The following is a 25,343-nucleotide window of genomic DNA, read 5'->3' as shown; positions in this document are numbered from 1 at the left end:
ACTCCAGTCTGGGCGACAGAGTGAGACTCCAACTCAAAAAAAAAAAAAGATAAAATATCATAGAAAACATCAACATAACAAAAAGCTGGTTCTTTGAAAGAATTAACAAGATATGGACCCCCTAGCCAGAATGACTAAGAAAAAGGGAGAAAAAGCCCAAATAAACACAATCAGAAATACAAAAGATCAAATCACAACTGAACCCAAAGAAACACAAAAGATTATCAGAGATTACTATGTACACCTGTATGGAAACAAACTTGATAACCCAAATGAAATGGAGGACTTTCTGATAAAAACCCTCAAACACCTAGGTATAGAAGGAACATACCTCAAAATAGTAAGTGCCATTTACGATAAACCCACGGCTAACATTTTGTTAAATGGACAAAAAACTAGAAACATTTCCCCTGAAAACTGGAACAAGACAAGGCTGCCCACACTCACTCCTCTTGTTCAACATTGTGTTGGAAGTCCTAGCTTGGGCAGTTAGATAAGAAAAGGAAATCAGGGGTATCCAAATAGGAAAAGAGGAAGTCATGTTATCCCTCTTTGCTGATGATATGATCCTATACCTTGAAAATCCAAGAGATTCTGTCAAAAACCTGCCTGCATTGATAAAGGGCTTTGACAAAGTCTCAGGGTACACAATAAACATGCAAAAGACAGTTGCATTCCTATACACCAAAAACAGAGACCCAAATTAAAAGCAGAATCTCATTCACAATAGCCACACACACAAAATGAAATACCTTGGCATCTTCCTAACCAGAGAAGTGAAAGACCTTTACAATGAGAACTACAAAACACTGCTCAAAGAAATCCAAGAAGACACAAACAAATGGAAAAATATTCCATGCTCATGGATAGGAAGAATCAATATTGTTAAAATGTCCATCCTACCAAAGGCTATCTACAGATTCAACGCAATACCCATCAAGTTACCAACATCATTCTTCTCAGACCTGGAAATGACAATACAGATATTCATATGGAAACATAAATGACCACAAATAGCCAAAACAATCCTTAACAAAAGAAACAAAGCAAGAGATTTCACACTTCTAGACTTCAAACTTTACTCTAAGGCTACAGTAAGCAAAACAGCCTGGTATTGGTACAAGAACAAGTACATAGACCAATGGAACAGGATAGAGGTTCTGGAAGCAAAGTCTCAATTCCTCAACCAACTCATCTTTGACAAAGCCTCCAACAACAACCACTGGGGAGAGGAGAACCCATTCAGTAAATGGTGCTGGGAAAACTGGCTGACCATAAGCAGAAGATTGAAACAGGACCTCTACCCATCACCATACACAAAAATTAACTCTAAATGGATCAAAGACCTAAATGTAAAACCTCAAACTATAAGAATCTTAGAAAATGCAAGAGACACCCTTATGGAAATTGGAACTGGCAACCAATTCCTATTCAGAACTCTAAAGGCCAATACCTTAAGAAATAAGATAGACAAGTGGGACCTCATCAAAGTAACGTGCTTCTGCAAAGCAAAAGAAACCATCAAGAGAGCAGGAAGACAGCCCACAGAATGGGAAAAAAATATTTGCCAACTGTATATCTGACAAAGATCTAACACCTAGGATTTACAAGGGATTCAAACACACTGAAAGGAAAAAAACAAACAGTCCCTTTAAAAAGTGGGCAAAAGACATGAATAGACACTTCTCAGAAGAAGATATGCAGGCAGCCAACAGACACATGAAAAAGTGCTCAGTCTCACACATCATCAGAGAAATGCAAATCAAAACCACATTGAGATACCACCTAACCCCAGTCAGAATGGCCATCATTAATAAAACAAACAACAAGAGATGCTGGCGAGGATGCGGAGAAAAAGGAACGCATCTACACTGCTGGTGGGAATGCAACCTAGTGCAACCTCTTTGAAAGACAGTGTGGCGATTTCTGAAAGAACTGGAAATTGACTTCCATATGATCCAGCAATTCCCCTGTTGGGAATATACCTGGAGGAACTTAAATCATTCTACAAAAAAGATACCTGCACATGTATGTTTGTTGTAGCTCTTTTCACAATAGCAAAAACATGGAACCAACATTGTAGCCCATCGAAGCAGAACTGGATTTTAAAAATATGGTACATATACACAATGGAATATTATGCAGTCATAAAGAAAGACAAACATATGGACTTTGCAGCAACTTGGATGGATTTGGAGTCAATTATACTCAGTGATCTATCACAGAAACAAAGAACAGAGTACCATATGTTCTCACTCATATGTGGGTCTTGAACAATTATAATACTATAAGAAAGGGATTGGCAGTAGTAGGAAACTGTCAGGAGAGGGGGTGGGACTGGCAGTTGAGGGAAACTGCTAGGGGAGGGAGGGGCATACCTCATCAACAAGGATATCTGCATAATCAAAGTTTGTATACCTAACCCTGAAATATACCCCACATCTTTATAATAAAATAAATAAATAAAAATGAATGTGGAAGATAAATATTAGAAAAAGATAATAAGGCTGGGTGTGGTGGCTCACACCTATAATCCCAGAACTTTGGGAGGCCTAGGCAGGAGGGCTGCTTGAGCCCAGGAGTTTGAGACCAACCTAGGCAGCATGGTGAGTCCTTGTCTCCATAAAACAATCAAAGAATTAGACTGGCATGGTATTGTGTGCCTATAGTCTGAGGTGCTTGGGGCACTGAGGTCAGATGATTGCTTGAACCCAGGAGTTTGAGGCTGCAGTGCGCCATGATCATGCTACTGCACTCTAGTCTAGGTGACAGTGAGATCCCAACTCAAAAAAGAAAGAAAGAAAGAAAGAAAGAAAGAAAGAAAGAAAACAATAATACAAAAGACACAAGTAGAGAAATCAGAGTTAAAGCATTCTAAATTTATTGTTTTTTCCTTAAAGTGACAGTAATGAAATCCATTGACTTGACACTTCCCAAGCTGTTTCATGTTAAAAGAATGACTACTGAAATAATAGGAGTGGAACATATAACTTTCAAACTTGTATAGAAAAAAGAGAAGTAAAAGTTGATTAATCCAATGTAAAGGAGAAAAAAAAAAACAGAAAAAGGAGCAAAGAAAAATCATGGTAAATAGGTGATCAAATGTTACAAAAGTGAAAATGAGTTAAATGATATAATTCAAACACAGAAATTCCCAGATTGAATTTAGGACTAAAGCTAACTACATGCTCTTTTAAAGAGAGACATATTTAGTGACTTTTTCCATGGTGGACTAACCCAACTAGCCCCTCCTATTGCAAATAACTAGAAAAATGGATAAACTATAATAAAAAACTTGTTTTCAATGAACAACAGGATAACAGACATTAGACACGAGACTTGAGAGAAGGAAACAGAGGACATGAATTCAACCATTGCCATGGCTTTCTGCCTGAGACATTTTCTGACTGCAGTATGGGCATGAGGGACCCCAAGCAAGAGCACAGCAGTCTCACTGGGATAAGTATATGAGATTAGGAAACTGAATGGTGGAGGAGGACAGAGACAGTTGGAATTTATAGGGCAGAGTAGGGGAGGAGGGAAAGTACACAGAGCAAGACTTCCCCTGCTGAAGACTGGGATGGCCTCTGCAGATGAAGAAAGGGGTAGATACATTGAAGATCTCTGAGAAAGGAAGAGCCTGTACTTTGGGATGAGAAATCCAAATATGTTTGAGAGGGTCTAGGTGCATAGGGTGTTTGGATCCTCTTTTCTTGTTAGAGTCCAGGGAGACAGCAATGATCCAGAGGGAAAAAGGCAACATGTCTTGGCTCATGGGCCTGGGACAGCCTTGCAGAGCTCCCTGACACCCCAAAATGACACAGAGCAGCAGAAAGAACCTGAGGACCCAAAGCGGGCAAGGTATCAGGTGACAGAGTTACATACATGTGACTGAGAGTGAGTGCCTGCTCACACCGTGTGCCCCGATGACTTGCTTGCCTCACCCTAATGCCAGTTTTGCGAGGAAAGCCTGGAAATGACACCTTGCATGGAGAGGACACAGTGGCAAACCGAGGCATCCCTGCTGAGCTGTCAGCTCAGTGAGGCCAGATCAAGGATCTGGGCCGACACTATGTGGAGCAGAATTACCCAGTCAACCCACAGAATCCTGAGAAAGCACAAACCATTGGGGTTTGAAGCTATTAAGTTTGGGATGGTTTGTTATGCAGCAACAGATTACTGAGTCATCTTGTTCACAATTCCCCACACTCAGCTGTAACTCAAGGGAAATAAGAGAGAAAGCCTGAATCAAGTATGTTTCTGCCATTTGATAAACTGGAGACTTGTATTATCCATTGCATTTCAATTACAGAAAACAAATTAATGTTTCTTTTCTCATGTACCTGAGCATGTCTGAAATTCATATCCTCTCTATGTATTACATGTCAAGAAAAAATTAAAGCTGACCACGTCTCACTACTTAGGTAGTGGGCATCAATTGTTTTGGTATTCCCCACACCCCAACACCTTCTTTTGGTAACAGTATCCCATTTTCCCCTTTGGCAAACTACCCCTCCTGCATTCTGTGAATGCCTGGAGGATCTTCAATTAGTGTCCCTACATGTAGGGTGGATGTGGGAACAACATAGGCCATTAGGCCTTCTCTCCCAGAACCCATGGGCATAAGAGCTGAAAGCCATTGGGTTGTGTCATGCCAGTGGCCCAGGATCCTGCCAAAAGACTCCTGCTACCAAACTGCCTGCATTTCTTGGGTTCCTCTCTTGCTCTGTGCCTTGGAGTCTGCCAGTACCTTCCAAAATCTGCCTTCCACTTAATTTAGTCAGAATTGGTTTCTATTCTTTGTCATCAAAGAGCCCTGACTGATAGATGATATGGCCTGTTAGGGCAGAAACTCAATGGAGTTCTTTATATTTTTCAGTATGGAGGTCACATGGTTGAGCCATGTGTTGGCCTGGGCACCTGCAATTCTTGCCAAAAGGGTCACCTGAGCAAGGAACACTGATTTATCTGAATGGAAGTCTGCAAACAACCCTTTGGAGAAAATCATTACCCTGGTTTTGTCCTCCTCTGCCTCCCCAGAGAAGTCTTAGCACCCTCAGCCATCAGCAGTTCTCTTGTTCTCTGCAATTCCAGACGTCAGCCTTGGCTGTGTCTTCTTCCCACCAAATCCTCCAACAGCACCAAGCACAGTGCCAGCCTCATCACAGGTTTTAGTTAATGGTGGGTTGATCTGACCAATTTGCCTGAGACTTCCACGTCATGGTCCACATGCCATGCGGCAGTCCTACTGGGTGCACATGGGACTGTTCCTAAGGGCACACCATAGTGTGATGACAGAGCTCCAAGGTCGTGGGACACTTGAGCTGGGCAACTGAGTTGTGGCTGGGAATGCCCTGGACAACACTGTGGGAGCCAAGCTCTCAGGTGAGGTGGACCTTGCCATGGATGAGGTCTGCCCCGGGTCCCCACCCCATGCAGGCCCATGAGAGAGCATCCCCGGGCACATGTGTTACCGTTTCTGCAGGACAGTGACAAACTCAGTTAGCCGGTCACGCTCCACCTCGGTAGCCTGCCAGAGGGCTTTGATTTCTGTCATTTGTGCCTGCCAGCCTTTCTGTTCTGGGGAGTCCGAGAACCTGGGACCAGGATGGAGGGCAGAGGCAGAGGTCATCTGAAGCCTGAAGACATATACTTACCCCTGTGATGATGGGAGGAACTAGAAGGACATTCAGGGGTTCTCAGAGACAGCCAGAGGGAAGGAAGCAAACCCAGCCCTCTCCTGGTCCTCCCCACCAGCTTCTTCTCCTGACCCTGCTGAAGTCTCTAGGCCTCACTTAGCTGCCTCCAAAGCTGAACCCTACCAGGGCTAGAGTTGCATCAATACGTCTGTCTGTCCAATCCCTGTGGGGGTCTGGAATTAGTCTGGCTGCTATGGGAGCTGGCTCTTGGGGACCTGGGGTGCCCTGAGTATCTGTGTGGTCTCTGGGGCCTGGTTGTCCTGCCCAATGTCAGGTATGCCCAGTCTCTATGTCCCTGCCCATCTGTCCCAGCCTTTGCATCTTCTGGCTTGGCCCTTAAACCCAGTCCACTCTTCTAGAGCCTGAACATTTGGTTTTGTGACTTGGTCAGTTTTCTTCAAGCCTGAACCAACTCATTACTGCTTCCTTCCTACCTCTGGGCCTGCCTACCTGCTGACTGGGGCCAAGAGGGAAGGTGAGCTCTGCCTCTCACTCCAGTCCCCAGAGCCCACAAGAGAGTCCAAAGCTGCTTTTTGCTGTGCTCTCACCTTTCTCAGTGAGTCCCTGCGTGACTCTGGGCTTGCTCTCCTAGCAATGTAGGGTGCAGAGAGGGCTGCAGAGGTGGAATGTGTACTGAGAACTGGGCTGGGGCATGCGAGTCCTGAGGCTGACTCGCACTGTGGTCTTGGGCGGGTCTCTTCCCCTTGCTTGGCCCCAGTTCTCCCACTGAACCTTGAGGTAGTTGGTTGAGATGGGCTCTGAGAACAGCAGCCCGCCTGTGTTCTGACTCCTAAGTATGCTCTAAGGCCGTGCTACTCCAAGTATGGTCTCTGACTCAATGGCTTTGGCGTAACTTAGAAGCTTGTTAGGAATGCAGAATCCCAGTCTCTATCCAAGACCTGCTGCATCAGAACCTGGCAGACCCCCAGCTGATCTGTGTGCATGCTGCAGTTTGGAAGCCCCACTTAAATCACCTCCATGATTCTCAAATGTGGGAGAAGAGGAGCAGGAGGAAGAGGCTGGTTCCCTCAGCCTGCCTTCCTTCAAGACACCTCGTCAGAATCATCTGAAGGGAGTGGGTTCAAACCGTGCCAGCCCTGGTAGACATAGTCTCTGGGATCACTCTGCCTGAATTCCTGTCCTGTTCCTGTCACCTGGGAGAGGAGATTGCAAGCTCTATGAGGGTTTGCATGTGGTCAGTAAATATTTGTGTTGTGGAAGAAACAAGCAGTCTAGGCAGCCAAGCAGTCCCTTTGTAGTGCAGAAGTCACAGGCACATACACCTGGAAGGGACTTGGAGGGGCCATCTTATCCATCTTCCTGTTCCCACTACTGTGACTAAAACCTCAGAGAGACAGAGCTTGCCCATTTTCCCGGAGCTGTGGCAAGGCTTCCCCATACTCAAGAGTGTGACACATGCCTTGTAGCTCAGTGTCAGCCCACTCTCCCCCATGTGCCCTTGCGACCCCATCCTGATGGATGAGGCAGCTACAGGGCTGGCCTTGGCCATGGTCTCTGTGCAGCCAAATATCAGGCCAGAAGTGTCTCGGGTACTTTTTGGGAGATAGCAGTCCAGAAGAGGGGACCAGTTTGCCTGGAGCCACACAGATAGGGGACTGGGGCCACTCAGAGGCCTCCTCTGGAACCTGAGCTGACCTGCCTGAGGGGTTGGGGTGGGGGGTGGTGCTGACAGCAGGAGCATGGCTCCACTGGACAGTGGGCAAAGCTTGGGACAGGGCTTAGAGGTAGGACAAAGCCACCTTTTGTCTATCAGCTGGCAGTAAGAACAAAGGACCCATTTAAGCCCTTTGGCTTGATTCTATCAACAAAGAGGGGGCCAGAGGGCTGAGGGGATATCAGTGGCTTAAAGTAGGAACCCATATCATGTGAAATTCTCCCGCTAGAGACTGACTCTCAATGAGTAAGAGGAGGCGAGGGAAGGTGCTAGAAGCCAGGTCCAGGAACACTCCTCATGTTAACTCTCTAGCAGCAGGAGGGAACACTGGACTGGAGGTCAGAGGTCAGGATTCCAGTTCTAAAGCTGCTTACCCTATCATCTTGGATGAGACACCTGACTTCTCTTGTCCTCCTTGTCCTTATGTAACCTTGGAAGAGTCCCTGGCCTCAGAAACCCTTCTTTTAATGGGATGAGAATATTGCCTAAGCAATCAAGAATGGGGAAGGACTGTGAGGGTCCAGGGGTCCTGGGTTCATACCTGGGAGAAGTCCTGTGGGGACTGGGCAGGGACGGCCTTGTGAGAGCAGATTCCACCAGTGTGTGGCCCAGGCTGGTCATGGAGCTGTACAAAGGCAGAAGGGGTTCATCATCACAGGAAGGCAGACGGTCTGGCTGGGCCTCACCTCTGCTCATGAGGCCGAGCAGAGGCAAGTAGGGATTCAGAAAGCCTGAGGGGTGGCCAGTGCTGGCCCTCGCAGCAGCCATGGGGATTTGCTGCCCTTCTTTCTAGAACTCTTGCTTGTTCAAAAAGAGACAGAGTCAGAAGTTATCAGAGTCTTGAACAATTCAACACAGGTCCATTCAGGGTCATGGGAGCAGATGCACATAGAGGCCAGCTCAGAGGGGCTATTACAGGAGCTGCAAACAGCATGCCTTGAAGTAATAAGATCTGGGCCTAACTGGCTCACTCCTGCAGATGCACAGTTAATGTAACAGGAGAGGCCCACATGTTGGAAGAACAATGGTATAGTCATCTTAAAATTGCACCCATGACTTCCCATCAGAAGTGGCAGGAAACAACCTTTCTTCTGAATAATTAATATTCACATTCCAACCCCTCCATCCCATCTTTTTCTTACCGAGAAGATCCAAGCCTGCCCCCGTGCTCGCCTGCTGAGGCCGGGGACTTGGTCAGGCCCGGGTCCTCCAGGAACTGGGTGTAGGTGGGGCTGACCTCAGGATCAGTGGACCCCTCACCCACTCCTTTATTCCGGAGATACTGTAGGGAACAGACATGGGTTCAATTCTCAGGGCTTTGGCTCAGAGTCCTGAGGAAGGCAGGAGGGGGCCTTGGCTTGATTCTGGGACTTTCAGAGGATATGAAAGAGGCTTCTTTTCAGGAGTGAAAAGCGAAGCCTGTTTGGTGAAGGCACTACTTGCATGATAATGACATCTAATAATGCCTCGTTTCAGAAAGGGAGCTACAAGGCGTGAGGACGGTGCCTGGGTCAGAAAGCTGTTCTACATTTGGGCTCCATGTTCTATATTCATGGCCTCGAACATGGGACAGGTTAGAGACCTGTGTTTCCCGGTGGGCCCACTCCTTAGGAAGCCCCACCCACATGTGGCCAAACGCTCATGACTTGAGGCCAGCTGCCTTGGTCAGCTGGAACACCTGGACCTTCCAGACACCTGGAACCCAAGATGCTGGCAGGGCCTCAGCAAGGCTGGCAGCCTTGGGTGGAGGCTGGACCTCCCAGGTCCCTCTCTCCCCCCATAATCCCTTCCTCTTCTGGATACCTGGTGGGGCTGGGCTGGAGAAGAAACATTAGGGGACCCCCCAGCAGGAAGTCAGGCCACCACAGCAGACAGTTGGTGTGGGCCCCTAACAGCTTGGCATGTCCCCAGCCCCAGCCTTTTTTTTTAGAAAGCAGGATTTATTGAGAGGACAGAAAAGCTCTCACAGTGGGAGGGGACCTGAAGAGATTGCCCTAGCCCCAACCATTCTGAGAAAACTTGCGACATATGCCCACTTCTCTGGTGGGTAATGCTTGGCCCCCAGTTGGCTGGTGACCTCTGAGGTAGAAACAGTCTTCTCTTGTGTGTCTGAAGCAAGGACAGCCATGAGACAAAGATGCTGGAATGTTCTTGTGTGCCTCTTCAGACCTCCCTCTACAGTGAGTGAATGGGAAGGAAGGGAGGACTGCAAAGTGACGTCCCTGCTCACTGCCATGCATACTCTGTTCCCAGGCATTGCTCAAGCCTCCAGGCCTTCCCTCATCCTCAGAGGCTTCAGCATTCTCTACCACAGCCAGTTCTGTGGGCTCAGGCTGTCCTGGCCTCTGGAGATGGAGGCTGTAGGAAAAACCAGACTGGTCAGCCAATGCCAACCTGAGGCAAGGGCCAAGGGGCTCTTGGGCACTTGTGCCTCTGACCAGCCAATAGACCCCTGGAAACAAAAGGCAGGGTTGCTCTGTGACAACTGCAATTAACCTTGCAGTGGGCCAGATGCTAAAAGGCTCCTTTGTCCCTGGGAGACCTGTGTGCCTGTCAAGGAATCCTTCTCCCCAGAGCCACTTCCAGCCCCCCACACCACAACCACCACAGGGAAGAGCCATAAGGTGCCGAAGGCTGACTTCTAGCAGTCCCAAGCTGTACCCTCAGGCATTTGCCAAGACACACATTTATTGGGCATCTGCTGTGTGCTTGGTCTAGTGCCAGGCACAGAGGTACTATGGTGGTGCCCCCTCAAGAGGGATACAGGAGAGAAAACAGTAAAATAACCATACAATGTGAGAACAGGTTGGACTGGGAACACACAAGGGGTTAGGAAAGTGCCAGGAGGGGTGTGTGACACAGAACAGGGCCTTGGAGTTCCCCGAGCAGCTCAGGACTAGTAAGACCTGAAGGCTGAGGGGCAGCTGACCAGGCAGAGGCAGTGGGGTTGGGAGGGGAGGGGTGAAGAGAAGATGCAGGAGGAGTGGCAGCCAGAGCTAGTCTCAGGAGCCCCGGGAGCTGGATGAAGCAGTGCAGCTTCCCTTCTCCCACCTGCTGCCAGGCATGTGAACCTAAGGCTGGAGCTACAGCTGCCATCTTAAATCATGGAGGGAGCACAGTGAGGTGGGAGAGGGTGGACTGCAAGAAGCCTGGGTCCTTGAGGGCTGGTGAGGCCGAGGTTGACAGGAAGCCATGAACAGAGTTTAAGCAGAGCAAGGACACTAGCAGGTTTGCGTTTATAAAGGAAAGGTGTGTGCAGAATGGGCTGGGGAGCCAGATAGAGGCAGCAGGCCATGGTGGAGCCAGGAAGGCTGAGGTGTGGTCTACGCTCAGGCAGGTGGAGAGAAGTGGAAGGAGCTGGGTGGACTCCTCGAGGCTTGGAAATGTCCGGGTTGCACCGGCGCCCACTCACCTGCACACTGAGTTGTCCAATCTCCATCTCTAGCTGCCGCACCTTGGCCTCCCGCTCAGCCACCATGGCCCGCAGCTGGGCAACAAGGCTGCTGCTCTGCTGAGCCTCGCTGTTGAGCTGTTGGTCCAGGTGGTGCTGGGATGCACGCGTCCTTTCCTCCTGCAGGCTCAGGCTGCCCAGGATCTCCTGCAGCTGCTTCAGCTGGTCCTAGAGGACAGGCGGGTCAGTCATGGGCCCTGAGCAGGGACGGACAAGAGCAACCTGTCCTTGCCTGCCTTCAGGGGTATTCCAATCAGGTAGTAAGGGACCATGCCCTTCTCTTGTCCTCAACTTCCCTCTGAGTTTGGGGCCGAGAAGGACATCCAAGGGGCTCCCGGGGACAACAGAAAGCAGCTCAGCTGGTGGACCCTCAGCTGGTAGAGTAGACGTTTGGGTAAAAGGAAAGCCTGGTTCCACTCCGCTGGCAGACTGTCCTGAGAGGCAGCTCCCGGACCCTTCCCCAGGGATCCTTTAGCACCTAAGGCCTTGTCCCCTGGGAATACCCCCAGGCAGACTCCTGAGGCAGAAGCTTTCAGCCTGGAGGTCGACAGAAAGGACGATGTCAGTGATGTGGAATGGGTGGGGCTATTGTCCTCACCTCACAGTGAAGGAAACCGAGGCTCAGAACCAAGACATGCTGCTGAGGAATAACAGGGCTGGGGCTGGTCTGCCGCTCTCACCATGTCGTCTTCAGTGACAAAGAATGGTGGCATCTCGGAGGACAGCCAGCCCTGCTCCTCAGTTTACAACTGGGTGCTGAAGCTCAGAGAGGGAATGCAACTGGCCTAGAGTCACATGGTGAGGTACCGACAGAGGCAGGCCTAGATTTCAGGTCTTCTGTGGCCGGCCTACGACCCTGCTGTGTAAAATGACTATGGACTAAGGTGGGTGCCTGAGCCAGCAGCCCCCAAACACCTCAGTCAAACCAGGTAGGTCACCCCTGGGGCCAGCAGGCACAGCTCGGAATTCAGACACCAAACTCTGGTGTATCTCAGGTTCCTGAGGTAGAGTTGGGAACACAGTGTAGTCTTACTAATCAAGGAAGGGCTTAGAGTTAGATAAACCTGGTTTGAACTCAGTTATAGGGTGTTAGATGAGTTATTAACGAATTTGAGTCTTAGTTTCCCATCTGTGAAATGGGATTTAATGTAGAACCCTAGGAGTTTTCTTGGGAACTAACCATCATAAAGTGCTCAGAAGGGGAGGGGTTCTATGCCACCAGAGACAAAAATTGGTACTGGCTCTCTCAGCTGTCCCTTCCATTCCTTGCTGAAAAATAATCCAGGGTGTAATCCCATCACCTTCCCCCTTACATGTTTCTTTCTCCTTCGGGGTTCACAGGCCCAGTGACTCATGTCTAATATGCCAACAGCACAGCCCGCTCCATGCCCTCGGGCAGCCTCTATGAGCTGCTCCGGTCCCTGGGGCGGGGTGCTAGGCTTCTGGGCTGTGCAGGTGGCATGGTGGGGTGCATGAGGGTTCCCTGGGGCTGGGGGGCCATCCCTGTCCTGGAGAACCCCAGCTCTCACCCTGCCTGAGTGGCTGGGCCATACCATGAGGGCGTCGATGAGCTCGTCGTCATGCCTGCCTTTCTCCACCAGGGTTCCCATCTGACTCTTAAGGGTCTTCACCTCACTTGACAGGACCCTGTTCCGAGACCTCACGCCCTCGAACTTCTTTTTTAGCTCTTCGACCTCTCTCTGTAGGGCATCCCGCTCACTGGCAAGTTTCTGTAATTAGAAAGTGAGGCATGAGCAGCAGGGCTGAGTGGGACCTCGGCCACATCTGTTCCCTGGCTCCTGTTCAGTGGCGAGGCCTGGGGTGGGAGGGGTGCTTGCTGAAGGTCACAGAACCAGTCCGTAGAGCTGGGGCCCTGCTCCCAGCCCAGCCTCTCAGGGACATCAGGTGCCGCAGCCGCCTGTCCTTGCCCTAGCATATGACAGATCGCACTAAGGGATGACAGCACTTCTCCCCTGGCCTGAGACACAGGCGAGCACCTGAGAGGAACCCCACTGACCAACTCTGCATGACAGAGAGCATGCTGGCTCCACCCTCTGGCCCTCCACAGGTTGCGGAAAAGGGAAAGCCACACTTTAGAAGACAGCTCAGGCAAGGGTTCAAACTGCAGCCTCTCACCCCAGCAACAGCTAGAAAAGGGAGGTCCTGCCTGCCACCCGTTCTCATTCCCTCACTTCCTCCACGATCAGTGCAACCCCCAGATGCCTCCCTGCTTTGTCAGCACCAGGTGGAAACTTGTGTGCAGCACATATCTTTGGAGTCTCTCGTTCATCCATCCCTTCCTCCTCAACATTTCCTGAGGGCCTACTGTGTGCTTAATATTGTTACAGACACAGCAGAGAACAAGAGTCCTTGTCCCTAAGGAGCTGACATCCTAGTGGGGGAGACAGATCATGCCAAACAGTGACAAATGCTAACTGAAAAGTAGGAAAAAGGAATAGGGAGGCAGGCAATGGCCAGGGAAGGCCTCTCTGAAAGGCAGCATCTGAGCAGAGACTGAAGGAGATGAGGGGAAGAGCACAGGCCCTGAGGTGGAATATGTATGACTGAAGCACAGTGAGTGAGGGGCAGGTTAGGGCACAAGCGCAGGGAGGCAGATGAGATAAACCCTTAGAGTTGAGATGGAGACACTGAGGAGGGTCTTGGACAGTGGGTGACATGATCTGACTTGATCCTTAAGGTCAATTATTGCTGGAAAAGTGTTTTCAGGTCCACGATGAAGTGAATTAGAGAAATGCAAAGTGAGTCAACCCTGATGAATCTACAGGACGCAAGCCTTGGGCAAGGAGGCAGCCACTGCTCTCTGTCGCCCACCTGCCTCCACACTCCAGGCTCGTGTGGGTGCCTGACAGAGCAAATGCACAAAGGAGATGTTTTCCTTCTACCCACTGTGTGGCTTATGGTCAGCTAATTGTTCCAACATGTTCTGCTTTGTGTAACTGTGTAAGTCCAAGCTAAGTGCACTTCAAACCCCACATTTCCAAGTCTTACCCTCCAATTACCCCTTGAGCCCACTCCCTGTCTCCCTCACCCATCTGCCATGCTCCCTAGGAGTCCTTTGTAATTCTTCCTACTCCTCTCCCTTCCCTGTCCCATCAGTCATTGCACCCTAGAAGACTACCCTCAGTCACCCAGGTGTCTGATCCTTCCACTACAGTCCTACTGTTTTGGTGAAGTTCCCTGGTTATGTCTTGAGTGAATTACTGTTCTGCCTTTCACACCTCTTCCAACCCACCCTCCTCTTCCTCTAGCCATGCAACTTTCTCCAAATGCTCGGCTGACCATATCCCTCCACAACTTAAAACACTCTGGTCGTTCTCCACAGTCTTCGAGAGCCCTGGCTGGCACACAAGGTCCAGCAGACTCTGGCACCGCCCACCGCTCTGGTCTCACTGTTCCCCTCCTCACATCTAATGGTCCAGAATACTGGAAGTACAATGTCTCATTCCCAGCACAGGGCCTAGCCTGGAGCTGGCGCTCACAAATGGAATTCCCCCGATGAAAAGGCAAGGCTTTGCATTAGACAGCCCCCTACCAGGGCCACTAAAGTTGACCTGTGTTCAGCCTGCCAGGACCTCCTCCCGCTTCTTCCACTACTTTCTTTGTGGTAGCCCCTATGCCCCACTCTCAGTCCAAGGTTGAGAAGGCTAATTCATCCCCCAAATCTTGAGGGTGGGTATCTGAAGCTTGGCCAATCAAAACACCTTGTGCCCTTGGTTACAGTGACTGGTTGAGGGATGGCCATGTGATGACCCCAGCTAGACCACAGACACTCAGTTCTGGGACTTCTTTGGAACTTCTGGAAAAGAGAAGTCCTTTGTCTGTGGAGGCTGGGCTGAAGGGTAGAGGCTGGCTACCAGGAGTCCCCTTCTGTGGAATGCTGTGAAGCAAACCCAGGAGAAAGCAGTACTGAGACCAAGACCCCAAAATCCTGAAGTGAGGCCACCTCTGGACTGCTTGTGTCCACAGGCCAATACATTCCCTCTGCTGACCGAGCCTGGTCAAGTTAGAGTTCTAACATCCCCGACGCAGCCGATGGGATGCAGCCCTGGGCGCAGAGTCCAGCCTGCTGCCTCCCTCCTCAGCCTGGAGCTCTCCTCCTTCATGCCCCATCTAACCCTATCATACCTCTGGGGCTGTGACCCATCCTCTCTCCCTCTTACAATGAAAGTTTCAGGTAAAGCATCTCCATGGCAATCAGGAAGTGGCCACCCAAAGTTCACTAAACGGACTCAGGGTGAGGCCCCAGTTAGGCAGCTCAAGCTGGATCCATAGGATGTGAGGACACACACAGAGGTGACCAAGGCCCCAGGTGTCTCCTGCCAAAGAGGGGTGGCTCAGACTTCTGGTCGCATGTGCCCCAGAGCCTTGCAGGTGCAGTCATAGTCTCCCAGCCCGCATGCCCAGTTGACCTCCTCTCGGGTAAACATTACCTCCCAGCCTTCCTGTCTCTCCCTTTCCAGGCTGCGGATCCTCAGCAGGTGTTTCTCCTGTGCTGACAGCTTCCTTGGGTCTGGATGGATGGACAACTCATCACTGGCTGTTCCCACAGACTGGCTCCGGGTCTGGCCCAATTGCTTCTCAAGCTCTCGAACCTGAGGGCAGTAAAGCTCGCTGTGGTACAATGGGTCTGCAAAGACTGTGCCACTTGAGGTGCGGTGGGGGACCCCACCAGACTGAAGATTGAACCACCATCCCAGAGGATGTGGTGGCCCCACATGAGGGACCCTGGGGTGGGAAGATCTGAGCTGGCCTCTTGAGCAAAATAGCAGGAGATAACAGAGAGGTTCGGCTTAGGAAAAAGACACATCGAGATAAAAGAAAAAGCACGCATCTCTGAGGGGCTGTTTGAGGCCAAGAAGCAGACATGCGACCCCAGGAGGGATAAGATGGTAGGTCTCAGCACAAGGAAGACCTCCCTAACAGACAGACTACCTCAAACTGGGTGGGCTCCTCAGGAGATGGTGGGCCACACGCAGGAGGAACTGCAGAGGGAGGGCTGGGACTGGAAGCTGAGTGATCTGCTCAAAGCCTTGCTGACTGTGTGACTGTGCATAGGTTACTTCTCTTAATCCAAGTTCCTCATCTGTAAAATAGGCCTAAGAGCGCACCCTGGGCTGGACTCGGTGGCTCAGCCTGTAAACCCAGCATTTCGGGAGGCCGAGGTGAGTGGATTACCTGAGCCTGTGGGTTTGAGACCAGCCTGGCAACTTGGCGAGACCGCATCTTTACAATAAATTTTTAAAATTAGCTGAGTGTGGTAGTATGTACCTATAGTTCCGGCTACTTGGAAGGCTGAGGCGGAAGGATCGCCAGAGCCTAGCAGGTCAACTCTGGGGTGGCCGTGAGCGTGCCACTGCATTCCAGCCTGGGCAACAGAATGAGACTCCAATTAAAAAAAAAAAGAGTGCACCCTGCATGATGCTGTTATGAGGCTTCAGCCCCAGAAATTGTCTGAGCCTAGGAATCCTCCAAGATTCTTCTCGGAATGACAAATTGTGGGACTCACTCCAGACCAACAAATCAGAGCTCCAGGGGGAGGGCCTTGGAACCCTCATTTTAACAAATGTTATGGGTGATTTTTAGGAGTAGGCGACTTTGAGAAGTCCCAAGGTGGTCCAGGTGAATCCCTCAACACAGTCTGGCACACATGGGCTCTCAGCAAGCAGGTGGATGTCATCAACAGAACAATGGCTTTGTCACACTGGGGTTTAAGCAGGTACCTCCTAGGGTCCTTCTTACCTTGGTTTCCATGTCAACCCAACCAAATGATGGAACAAAGTTGGTAAACCCGAGCCGGGAAAGGAGGCAAAATTCTCCGGGCTCATGGCAAAAAGCATTATCTTGAAAGCACGTAGCAGCGCCCTCGTGTGGCACTGTGCAGTAATTCCACTTAAGAACACAGTTGACACAGAAGTTTTAATCATTTAATATAAACTTAACAATAATCAATTGTTGAATGCTTATTATGGCTAGACACTGTGCTGGGTGCTTTATAAATGCCATTTCACTTAACCCTGTTTTACAAGTGGGGAGATAAAGGCACAAAGAGATAAAGCAATTTGCTGAAGGTCACAGAGCTAGGCCCCAGTGGTCAGACTCAAACTCGGTCTCTTGAACCCCAAGGCTCACAATGATCATCAATTACAGGTTTTTGGAGTTTTTCCCCCTTTATGTTGGCTTCAAGGATTCCATAGGAGACCCTGAGGATAAAAGCCATACAGAAACTGTGATACTTAAGTCCCTGGGGGTGAAGACAATATGCTTGGCAAATAGTGAAGACCGCACACTTTCTCATGTGTTTCTCAGTTTAAAGGTAAAAAGTGAAAATAGTCACAGTTAAACTTTGTATAGTGCTTCCTCCATGCCAGACACCATACCGAGCACTTTATATGTACTGACTCACTCAGTTGGTACCCTTATTATCCCCATTAAACAGATAAAGAAACTGAGGCACAGAGGAGGTAACTTGTTTGAGGTCACACGGCTGGTGAGTGGAGAGCTGGGATCTGAATCTAAGCATCTGGTCCCAGAGCCCCTGCTCAAGCCTCTTCTGGTATGCTCAAAAATATTTAGAAAATACAGATGGAGATGAGGCAAAGTTTTTATTGGGTAATTAAAACTTTCAAAAGACTACAGGCATCTGGACAAAACTGGAGAAAGCCTACAATTACAACAGTCACGCAAATTTACATAAACTAGGAAAAAATACGCCTGGAGTAAAATAAATCAAACCAAAGGCGTTGGCATTTGTTAAGCTCCAGTGCCTGGCATGTGGTGTTATATAAGTGTTGTTCATTAAATAACAAATTAAAATCAGGCTGGTTGGGGAGAATGTAAAACAACAGCCCTGCAAATGTGCTCCGTAGGACCCAAAGGCCTTTTTTGGGTTCAGTGTGCTTAAGTCCCCTCTTACATAGGACAGTATTGGTCTTTTTGTGGCCATTTTAAGTCCTTTGTTCAGGGCCAGAAGTCTGATGACTCACTCACCTTGCTCTGCAAAACGAGAATTTGTTGTGCTCGACCCCTCCAGGTGCCTGGTGAGGACAGGAGCTGCTGGACATTGACGTCTTCCCCAACCTCACTGGCCAAGACCTGAAATAAGGCAGGGCTTTCAGTGTGACCAGGAGAGGGCTGAATGGAGCAGTGCTAAATGTGTGGGACTCCCAGAGGGCCCAGGCTTCACCTACACAACTTTCTTCCTGCTTCAGAGCACAATCCTCAAAGGTCAGTCTACTGTGTCCCAAGGGCAGCTCTCCCTGGGAAAGTAGTAAACCCACCATCCCAGCATCTTTTTGGCAATGCTTAGAGCTGTCAAGAGACTGCCAGCAATGCCCAGATAGGGTCCCTTGCTCTTGACGTATTCTGGGATGAGTAAACCCCAAGGCTGACCAAAACCTGCTTCCTTAACCTTCTCACCTGTCACCTAGAGCAGAGATAATTCAGTACATTGCTGCCAGGTCCTGCCCTCTGTAAAAAGCCACCAACAAGTTGCCAACTGAGTGTGGCAGGAGGCTACTGAATGTCAACTGGGGATGCAGTGGTTCAAAAAGGGCCCAACTTTGTGGCTGTGGAAGTGCGGTGTTCAGGCCCAACCTCAAGACTCTGAGGTGGAGACAATACACTCTAGCCTGTGACCTGGGCCCCTCTGAAGCCTGTCACAGAAACCTGATCCAGCGTACCAAGTCTCTGACACTTGTTTCCACAATAGAACACTGTTTTGGAAATCTTGGCCAGTCTGAGTAGTTCCTGCAGGGAAGACAAATGCCAGAGAATTCACTATGTAAATAAAAATAAATAACCAACCAGCTGGGCCTACTCCCAAGTCTGAGCATTTTCCTTTGAAAGGGGCCTTTAATACACAAATAACCTATTCATTTTCTAATGTTACAGATAGCAGAGAGCAGGAGGCAGATGTTGGCAGGCTTCCAAGTCAAGGGTGGCTTACTAAGGGGAGGCCCAGGATGACTAGGGCACAGGGAGTGCAGGGAAGGCTAAAGGACTCTCCCTGGGTGGACAGCGCTGTCCCTCTCAGTCCAGAGCTGGGCAGGCATCATAGGGGCATGTCTCCTGGGGGGTGAGGGAGGCCAGTGACTCCACCCACCAAATGGGCCTGTACCAAGGGCTGATGGAAGAAAGCACCAGATCTGGAGCCCGATGCAGAGCGGGCAGTGTGCTCCCGGGGTTGAGCACTCACTGCCCCAGAATGGACCCCACAGGCCAGCCGTGCTCTTCCTAAGCCCAGCCCCGGCCACACAAGAAGCCCTGAGCCCTGGCTCCGAAAGACCTTCTGGGCCATCCGCAGCTCCTGCTTCACAGTCTGGATCTGGTTGCGGAGGTCACTCATCTTCAAGTTCGTGGCCGCCAGCTTGTCCTGCAAGGCCTTCACCTCTGGGGTCTCCAGCTGGTTGGGAAGGACAGAGAAAAGGCAGTCACTTGCTGCCTAAACAGTAATAATAATCGTAGCCCCTATTATCCACATCTGTGCCAGGCACTGTGCTGAGGGCTTGACATGGAGTGACTCATTTATTCCTCATGGACTCCTGTGAGGCAGGTTCTATTGTCAGCCCTTCATAGATGCAACATGGAGGCTGGTGCAAGGTAAGTCCCTTTGGCTTGGGCTACCTGGTTAATGAAAGTGGATCATGGATTTGAATCCAGGCAGCTCAACTTCAGGGCTGAGCCCCTTGTTCAGAGTGCTGTGTACATGGAGCATGGCTTGGCCCCAGAGGTGAGCAGCCGAGGAGGCTGTGGGCTCCAGACCTCCCAGACACTTCCTGGGTGTGGACTCACTGCTGCACTCAGAGATCGGCATCACAACTCCTCCATCCTTACTCAGAATAAAGAGGAAACCAGTTCACTCACAGAAGGTGAACCCAGCTTAGCAGGAGGGCCATGGCCGTTCTGACTCAGGGCCTCCTTCTCTGGGAATCGCCAGCCTGGCTTTGGTCTCTGGCAGCTGAGGGCCTTGGGCTCCCTTTCTTGGTAGTGCTCACTGGACAGAAATAAGGACTCAGTTTAATCCCTGAATATGCCATCTCTGTGGCTTAAAGAATTGCAGCAATCATGAAAACTGCCTGCTAAAACTTATCGATGTCCTTTTTAAAAAAAAAAGTTTTATTTAAACTATTTGGATGCAAATTTTCTTAAGAGTGCTGACCACTTCTCTGTCTTCAATAGATATTCCTGAGACTCACAGAAGTTTGGAATTTAAAACAAACAAACAAACAAAAGGGAAAAGAAGTTTGGCATTAAAGGGATTTCCAAAGTCAGTCCATTCAAACCCCTCCCATAAGTAATGACAATAAGGTCCAGAGAGGGGAAGTAACTTGCCTTAGGGCACACAACTGGCAAGGGGTGACCTAAGTGGGATCAGAAGCCTTGTCTTTCTGCTGCCCTGGCTAATTTTCCCAACTTAAGCTGCTGCTAATGTTGGGCTGGGCAGCCCAGCTGAAAGCCACTGGTCAAAGAAACTAGACATGGGCACAAGGTCCAGAGCTCTGGCCTCCGCTGGTGTCCTCAACTATGGTATAGCTATAGCAATATTTCCCTGTCCTGCCTCCTCACAGCGCCACTATCAGGCTGAGGAGAGTAATCATTTTGTGAACAAAATGTGCAAACTGGGAACTTATATCCTTTTTTTTAGTATATATTTTTTCTGTGCCCTTCTTCCTACCTAGCTGCCTGCCATCCTGTTCACTGTAGCTGGGTGCCTGCCTTTTCTCCTGTTAGATGTATGGTTTTGAATCTTCCCTTGGCTGGGGACCAACACCCCCATGGCCTGCCTGTCAGATCTTCAGTACCATGAGCCCCAATGGCCCTGAGACCAGAGGTGCCCAGAGCTGTGGGAGCACATGAGCCACCTGTGTGGCTGCTGTGACCTTGCAGCATCTCTTTGGTCTACCCAGAGCATGGAAAGAGCATACAACTTTGATCAGGGTCTAGAACCCAGGCAATGATGCCCTCTCCAAACCTCATGTCCTGCCTGGGGGTATGTAATGCCACCCTCCAGAGTACCTATGATGGTTGAAAGAATGAAGCCAGTAAGCAAGCTGCTGGGCAGGTTCTGACAGGAGGCAGTGCTGGCAGGCCTAGCCTGGCTCAGGTGGGCAGCTGGCAAAGGGGCTGAGGGCCAGGTGGCATTCTGGAGAGCTGGGCAGCCAGGCTCACCCTACCGCCCAGCTGTTCCAGAGCTCTTTCTGCCTAGGGTGAAATTCCACAGGCTTGTGGGGGCCTAGGTGTGGGTATACTCCCTCCCGACCCATGGAATGTTTCCTTTGAAGGAATAACTGAAATGCAGTCACTGGAGAGCAGATAATGCCAGTGCTGCTCACACCAAGCTACTGAAGTCCCACAAAGAGGGGAAGGTGTTAAACTCCACTCTGGAAAGTGCTCTGAAGGTCAGGGCCTCTGGAGAGTGACTGGACTTGGGTGTCAGACTTAGTGAGGGAGACGTCGCTATTGCCTTTGCTTTTGCTCTGATCGGGAACTGCCAGGCATGCATGTAGGTGATGAATGAGACTTGCAGCCCGTCAAGTGAACTTCCATCAGAACCTTCCAGCTCCCTGTGCCACAGACTAAAGCTGAAACTCCCACTCCAGCTGCCATTCAAGGCCTCCAAGCTTTTGGGGGGGTTTATACTCCTTTTTTTCCCCTTGTGAGCTCTGGCTGCAGCCCAGTGTTGTCCAACTGACACCAGTTCAGCAAACTGAAGAGGGGTGTTGGGTGCTTCCTGATCTCTGTGCCTGGGTTTACACTGCTTTTCCTGGAAGGCCTTTCCCATCTCCCTTCTTCAGGAAGGCCCATCTCAAGGATGCCTTCCTCCAGCCTGCCATCAAGCAGCCTGAGGAAGAGAGTGCACTTCCTTCCTGAGCTCAGAGCACTGGGCTGTTTCTGCTGCCCTGCCCATATCCTTCCTTCACAGGCTACTTGTCTCTCCTCTGGGACACCTCACAGTCAGAGATTCCTTGTGTCACAGGTCTCAGAAAATCCCATCAGGCTCAATGAGAGACTGAACAAGCAGTTTCCCATCTCGGGCAGCTCTAGGTAGGGACATGGGGTCTAAATGCTCTGAATAGACTTAGCAGTGTTTCTTGGAACTGAGAAAGGTCCTGAAGAACACTCAGTCCTGGCCCTGTGGAGAGCAGCGCCTCCCCAGCAATGAGACAGGTTTATACATTCTAGTCTTAAGAGACATATTCACCCTTGGAACTTGGGGGCCCATCACTGCACACTGAGGACTGAATTCTTCTCAAGACAGGCATGGGGCAGTCTGAATCTGAGGTGTAGGCAACAGGAGATGGGGCACTAAACTGAGAGTCCTGGGGCTTGGCTTTCTCTGTCACCAGCTGACCTGGCTTTCCAGAATGTTCTTAAGACTCTGATGCTGTTTATTGTCTGGCTTGGGGATAAGCCAACCCACTGGGTGAGACTGCCTTCCTTTCCGGAAGCTGCAATTCCCATCTCTTGCATTTCATGGGCTGCTCACTGACCTAATAACATGGGACCTGGGAAAGAAGTCCCCATTTCCAATAGTCATGTTCACTATGTAGATGTGGAGTGCCGCAAAAGGAAGACTCCTCACAACATGAACTGCCTGTAAAGAACAAGTTCCCTCAGGGCAGCAGTGAGCTCCCTGTCCCCAGGGTGAGGCTAGATGTCTCCCTGGTGAGGATGCTGTGCAAGCGGTGGCTGGGTTGAGAGTAGGAGGCCTTCCCCTAGGTCCTGTGGTTCTAGGGTTCCAGGGTTCTCAGGCTCCTCCCAGCCTTCTTGACTGAGGATAGAATCAGAGTTAAGTTTTCCGGGGTCTCCTGCTAGGGCATTGCTGGCTTGCCACAAGTACTATTCCCTGATGGCTGCTCTGAGGATGCTGCATGGTAGACAATAGGCACCTAGCTCAGCAGTGGAATGGGGTAGACCCTGTACCTATGGTCCCATAGAAGAGGGGAGGCCCAGGCCAATGGCTGCCCAGCACAGATGAGAATTCATACCAAGGCTCTGTCTCCCGTCTGGGTCCTCAGTGGCTTGGCTCCTGTATCGGTGGCCCCCTTGGCCGGCAGCCTGGCCAGGGTTGTCTGCAGCTGAAAAAGCAAACCTTGCACTTAATATTGAACTCTGCTCGGCAATGGTGCAGCCCAAGGTAAGTGCTCTGGTGTCACTGAACATGTGGTTACCAGTCTTGATGATTGGTCCTTTTAGCTTACTTTAGGATCATTAATGGAAGATTTCTCCTTTACAAACTGCTCTGGAATGGGAGAGGGTGTAATCAATTGTCTGTCTCACTCCCCATTTGCACTGTAAGAGCAGCCCAAGGATTCACTAACAGCTTAATAATAATGCATAGCCATAATCTGTCTCTTGGAGTTCTAACAACAGCCAAGGAGGGGGAGAATAATGAAATTATGGACTTCAGGTTACAGAGGAAGATATGGGGTCAGAGACACCGAGAAGCCTGCTGGAGGGCAACAGAGTTAGATTTGAAGCCCAGCCTGATCACACACTGTGATTTGAGAACATTTCTCAGCTCTTCCAGTGACACAAGGCTCAGTTAGGTAGGTTCTCTCCTGCATACACTGGGAGTCCCTTCCAGAAGAAGAATGAGCAAAGGCCCTCACCTCCAGCTCCAGCTCTTGGATGCGATTGGTCAGCTGTTTCACTTTGGTTTTTGCACCCTCTGATTCTGCCATCAGCACCCGGTTCTTTTTGGACAGCTCAACAATTTTAGTGGCAACCATATCTCCAGCCATACCGGCTGTCCCTAAAATGAAAGAAATAGTGAGGTCAATTAAAAACACAGGCCTGCATATCAAACTCATGCCCACTCCAACAGCATCAAGGTTTTAAAAGCTAAAGTTGCTTGGCATGAACACTCACAAAAATGCAGAGGCCCAGGAGGGTCACCAGATACCTAGGAGCCCTGGAATCCAGCTTCAATGACTGAAAATGCAGTCACCCAGAGGTTCAGTATATTATAGGAAAATTATAAAACCAGAGCCAGCCTCGGTGGCTCACATCTGTAATCCCAGCATGTTGGAAGTCTGAGGTGGGAGGATCACTTAGGTTAGGAGTTCAAGACCAGCCTGGACAACATAGCGAGACCTTGCCTCTACAAAAACATTAAAAAGTTAGCTAGGTGTGGTGGTACACACCTATAGTCCCAAAGACTCAGGAGGCTGAGGCAGGTGGATCGCTTGAGCCCCGGAGTTGGAGGTTACAGTGAGCTGTGATCATACCACTGTACTCCAGTGGGAGTGACAGAGTGAGACCTCTATCTCTTCTTCTTTTTTTTTTTTTTTGAGTTGGAGTCTCACTCTGTCATCCAGGCTGGAATGCAGTGACCCAGTCAACCCCTATCTCTTAACAAACAAGTCAGGCACAGTGGCTCACACCTGTAATCCCAGTACTTTGGGAGGCAGAGGCGAGAGGATTGCCTGAGCCATGGGGTTCAAGACTAGCCCGAGCAACTCGGTGAGAACTCATCTCTACAATAAATTAAAACATTAGCCAGGTGTAGTGGTGCACACCTGTAGTTCCAGCTACTTGGAAGACTGAGGCAGAAGGATTGCCTAAGCCCGGCAGGTCGAGGCTGGATATTATAATATCTAGGAGCAATAAGTGCTAGGAAATAAACTGAAGGTGGGCAAGGGGATGAGAATGGTGGAGGTGATGCTATTTTAGGTAGAGTGGTTTAGATAGAGCCCTGAGAAAATAATGTGTGAACAGAGACCTGAATGAATGAAGCGAGAGACCAAACCATAAAGAAGAGTGTTCTCAACTAGAAGGAGAGTTCTGAGCAGAGAAAATAGCAAGTACGAAGGTCTGGAGGTAAGAATGTGCTCGGAGGATCTGAGGAACATCAAGGAGGCCAGAGTAGCTGGAGACCACTGGCAGTGGGCAAGGGGAGGAGGCTGTGGAAAGCACTGGAGGGATGTGAATGGGGAAGTTGCATGGTGTGGGAGCTGTGCAGAAGGCAGGCAGCGGGAGTGAGCCCAGCATGCTGTGGATTAGCTGGGTAGCCCTGGCAGTCCCCTGCCATTTGTGCAATGGCAGATTTGGTTAGACGGTCTATAAGTTCCCTAATCGCTTCAACACTTAACAGAGGATAACCTGGCAGTCCCACTTTTTGGCCCTTCTTTTTAGCATGACTGTGATATACTTCAGAATGTTGGAGGGTAACAACTGGTGGAAAGCAAACAGAGATGCTTGATGTGAAATCACTTCAGCCCAGGTTTGTCCCTACTGACCTAGCTAGGCAGCAAGTGGGACAACTTGGAGAAACTGCCTTCAAAACCTCAAAGCTGCTGAAAAGGACGAGGTCATACCAGGAGAAAGGGCTCAGAACAGAAAATACTCAATATCTGACTAAACACAATAGACCATTTTTGTCTCTTTAACTTCTTTAAAATATGTATAGTGGTTGAAAGCAAAAGTTATAATACTGTCTAGTGGGATTTTTAATGTATTTAGAACACACTGAAAATACAAGGTTGAGGTGAAGGGA

The 25,343-nt window shown here is 49.7% G+C and overlaps 1 protein-coding gene across 1 annotated transcript in view; it reads right to left on the bottom strand.

Moving 5' to 3' along the window:
* The window catches only part of CCDC13 (coiled-coil domain containing 13), a 70,352-nt gene that overhangs the window by 22,610 nt on the left and 22,399 nt on the right, over nt 1-25,343 (bottom strand). The window contains exons 4-13 of the mRNA XM_008068559.2: nt 23,458-23,600; nt 22,834-22,923; nt 19,131-19,247; nt 17,834-17,938; nt 15,277-15,438; nt 12,379-12,555; nt 10,787-10,993; nt 8,517-8,656; nt 7,916-7,999; nt 5,475-5,597 (exon numbers count right to left, since the gene is read on the bottom strand). Coding sequence (XP_008066750.2) covers nt 5,475-5,597; nt 7,916-7,999; nt 8,517-8,656; nt 10,787-10,993; nt 12,379-12,555; nt 15,277-15,438; nt 17,834-17,938; nt 19,131-19,247; nt 22,834-22,923; nt 23,458-23,600 — 1,348 coding nt within the window. The remainder of the gene's footprint in view (nt 1-5,474; nt 5,598-7,915; nt 8,000-8,516; nt 8,657-10,786; nt 10,994-12,378; nt 12,556-15,276; nt 15,439-17,833; nt 17,939-19,130; nt 19,248-22,833; nt 22,924-23,457; nt 23,601-25,343) is intronic.

Source organism: Carlito syrichta, unplaced genomic scaffold (genome assembly GCF_000164805.1).
Source record: "Carlito syrichta isolate Samal-C Ts95f unplaced genomic scaffold, Tarsius_syrichta-2.0.1 Scaffold311198, whole genome shotgun sequence".
In the NCBI taxonomy this organism is placed as follows: Eukaryota; Metazoa; Chordata; class Mammalia; order Primates; family Tarsiidae; genus Carlito; species Carlito syrichta.
Note: the sequence above shows the minus strand (reverse complement) of the source record. Positions and strands in the feature narration are given on the sequence as shown.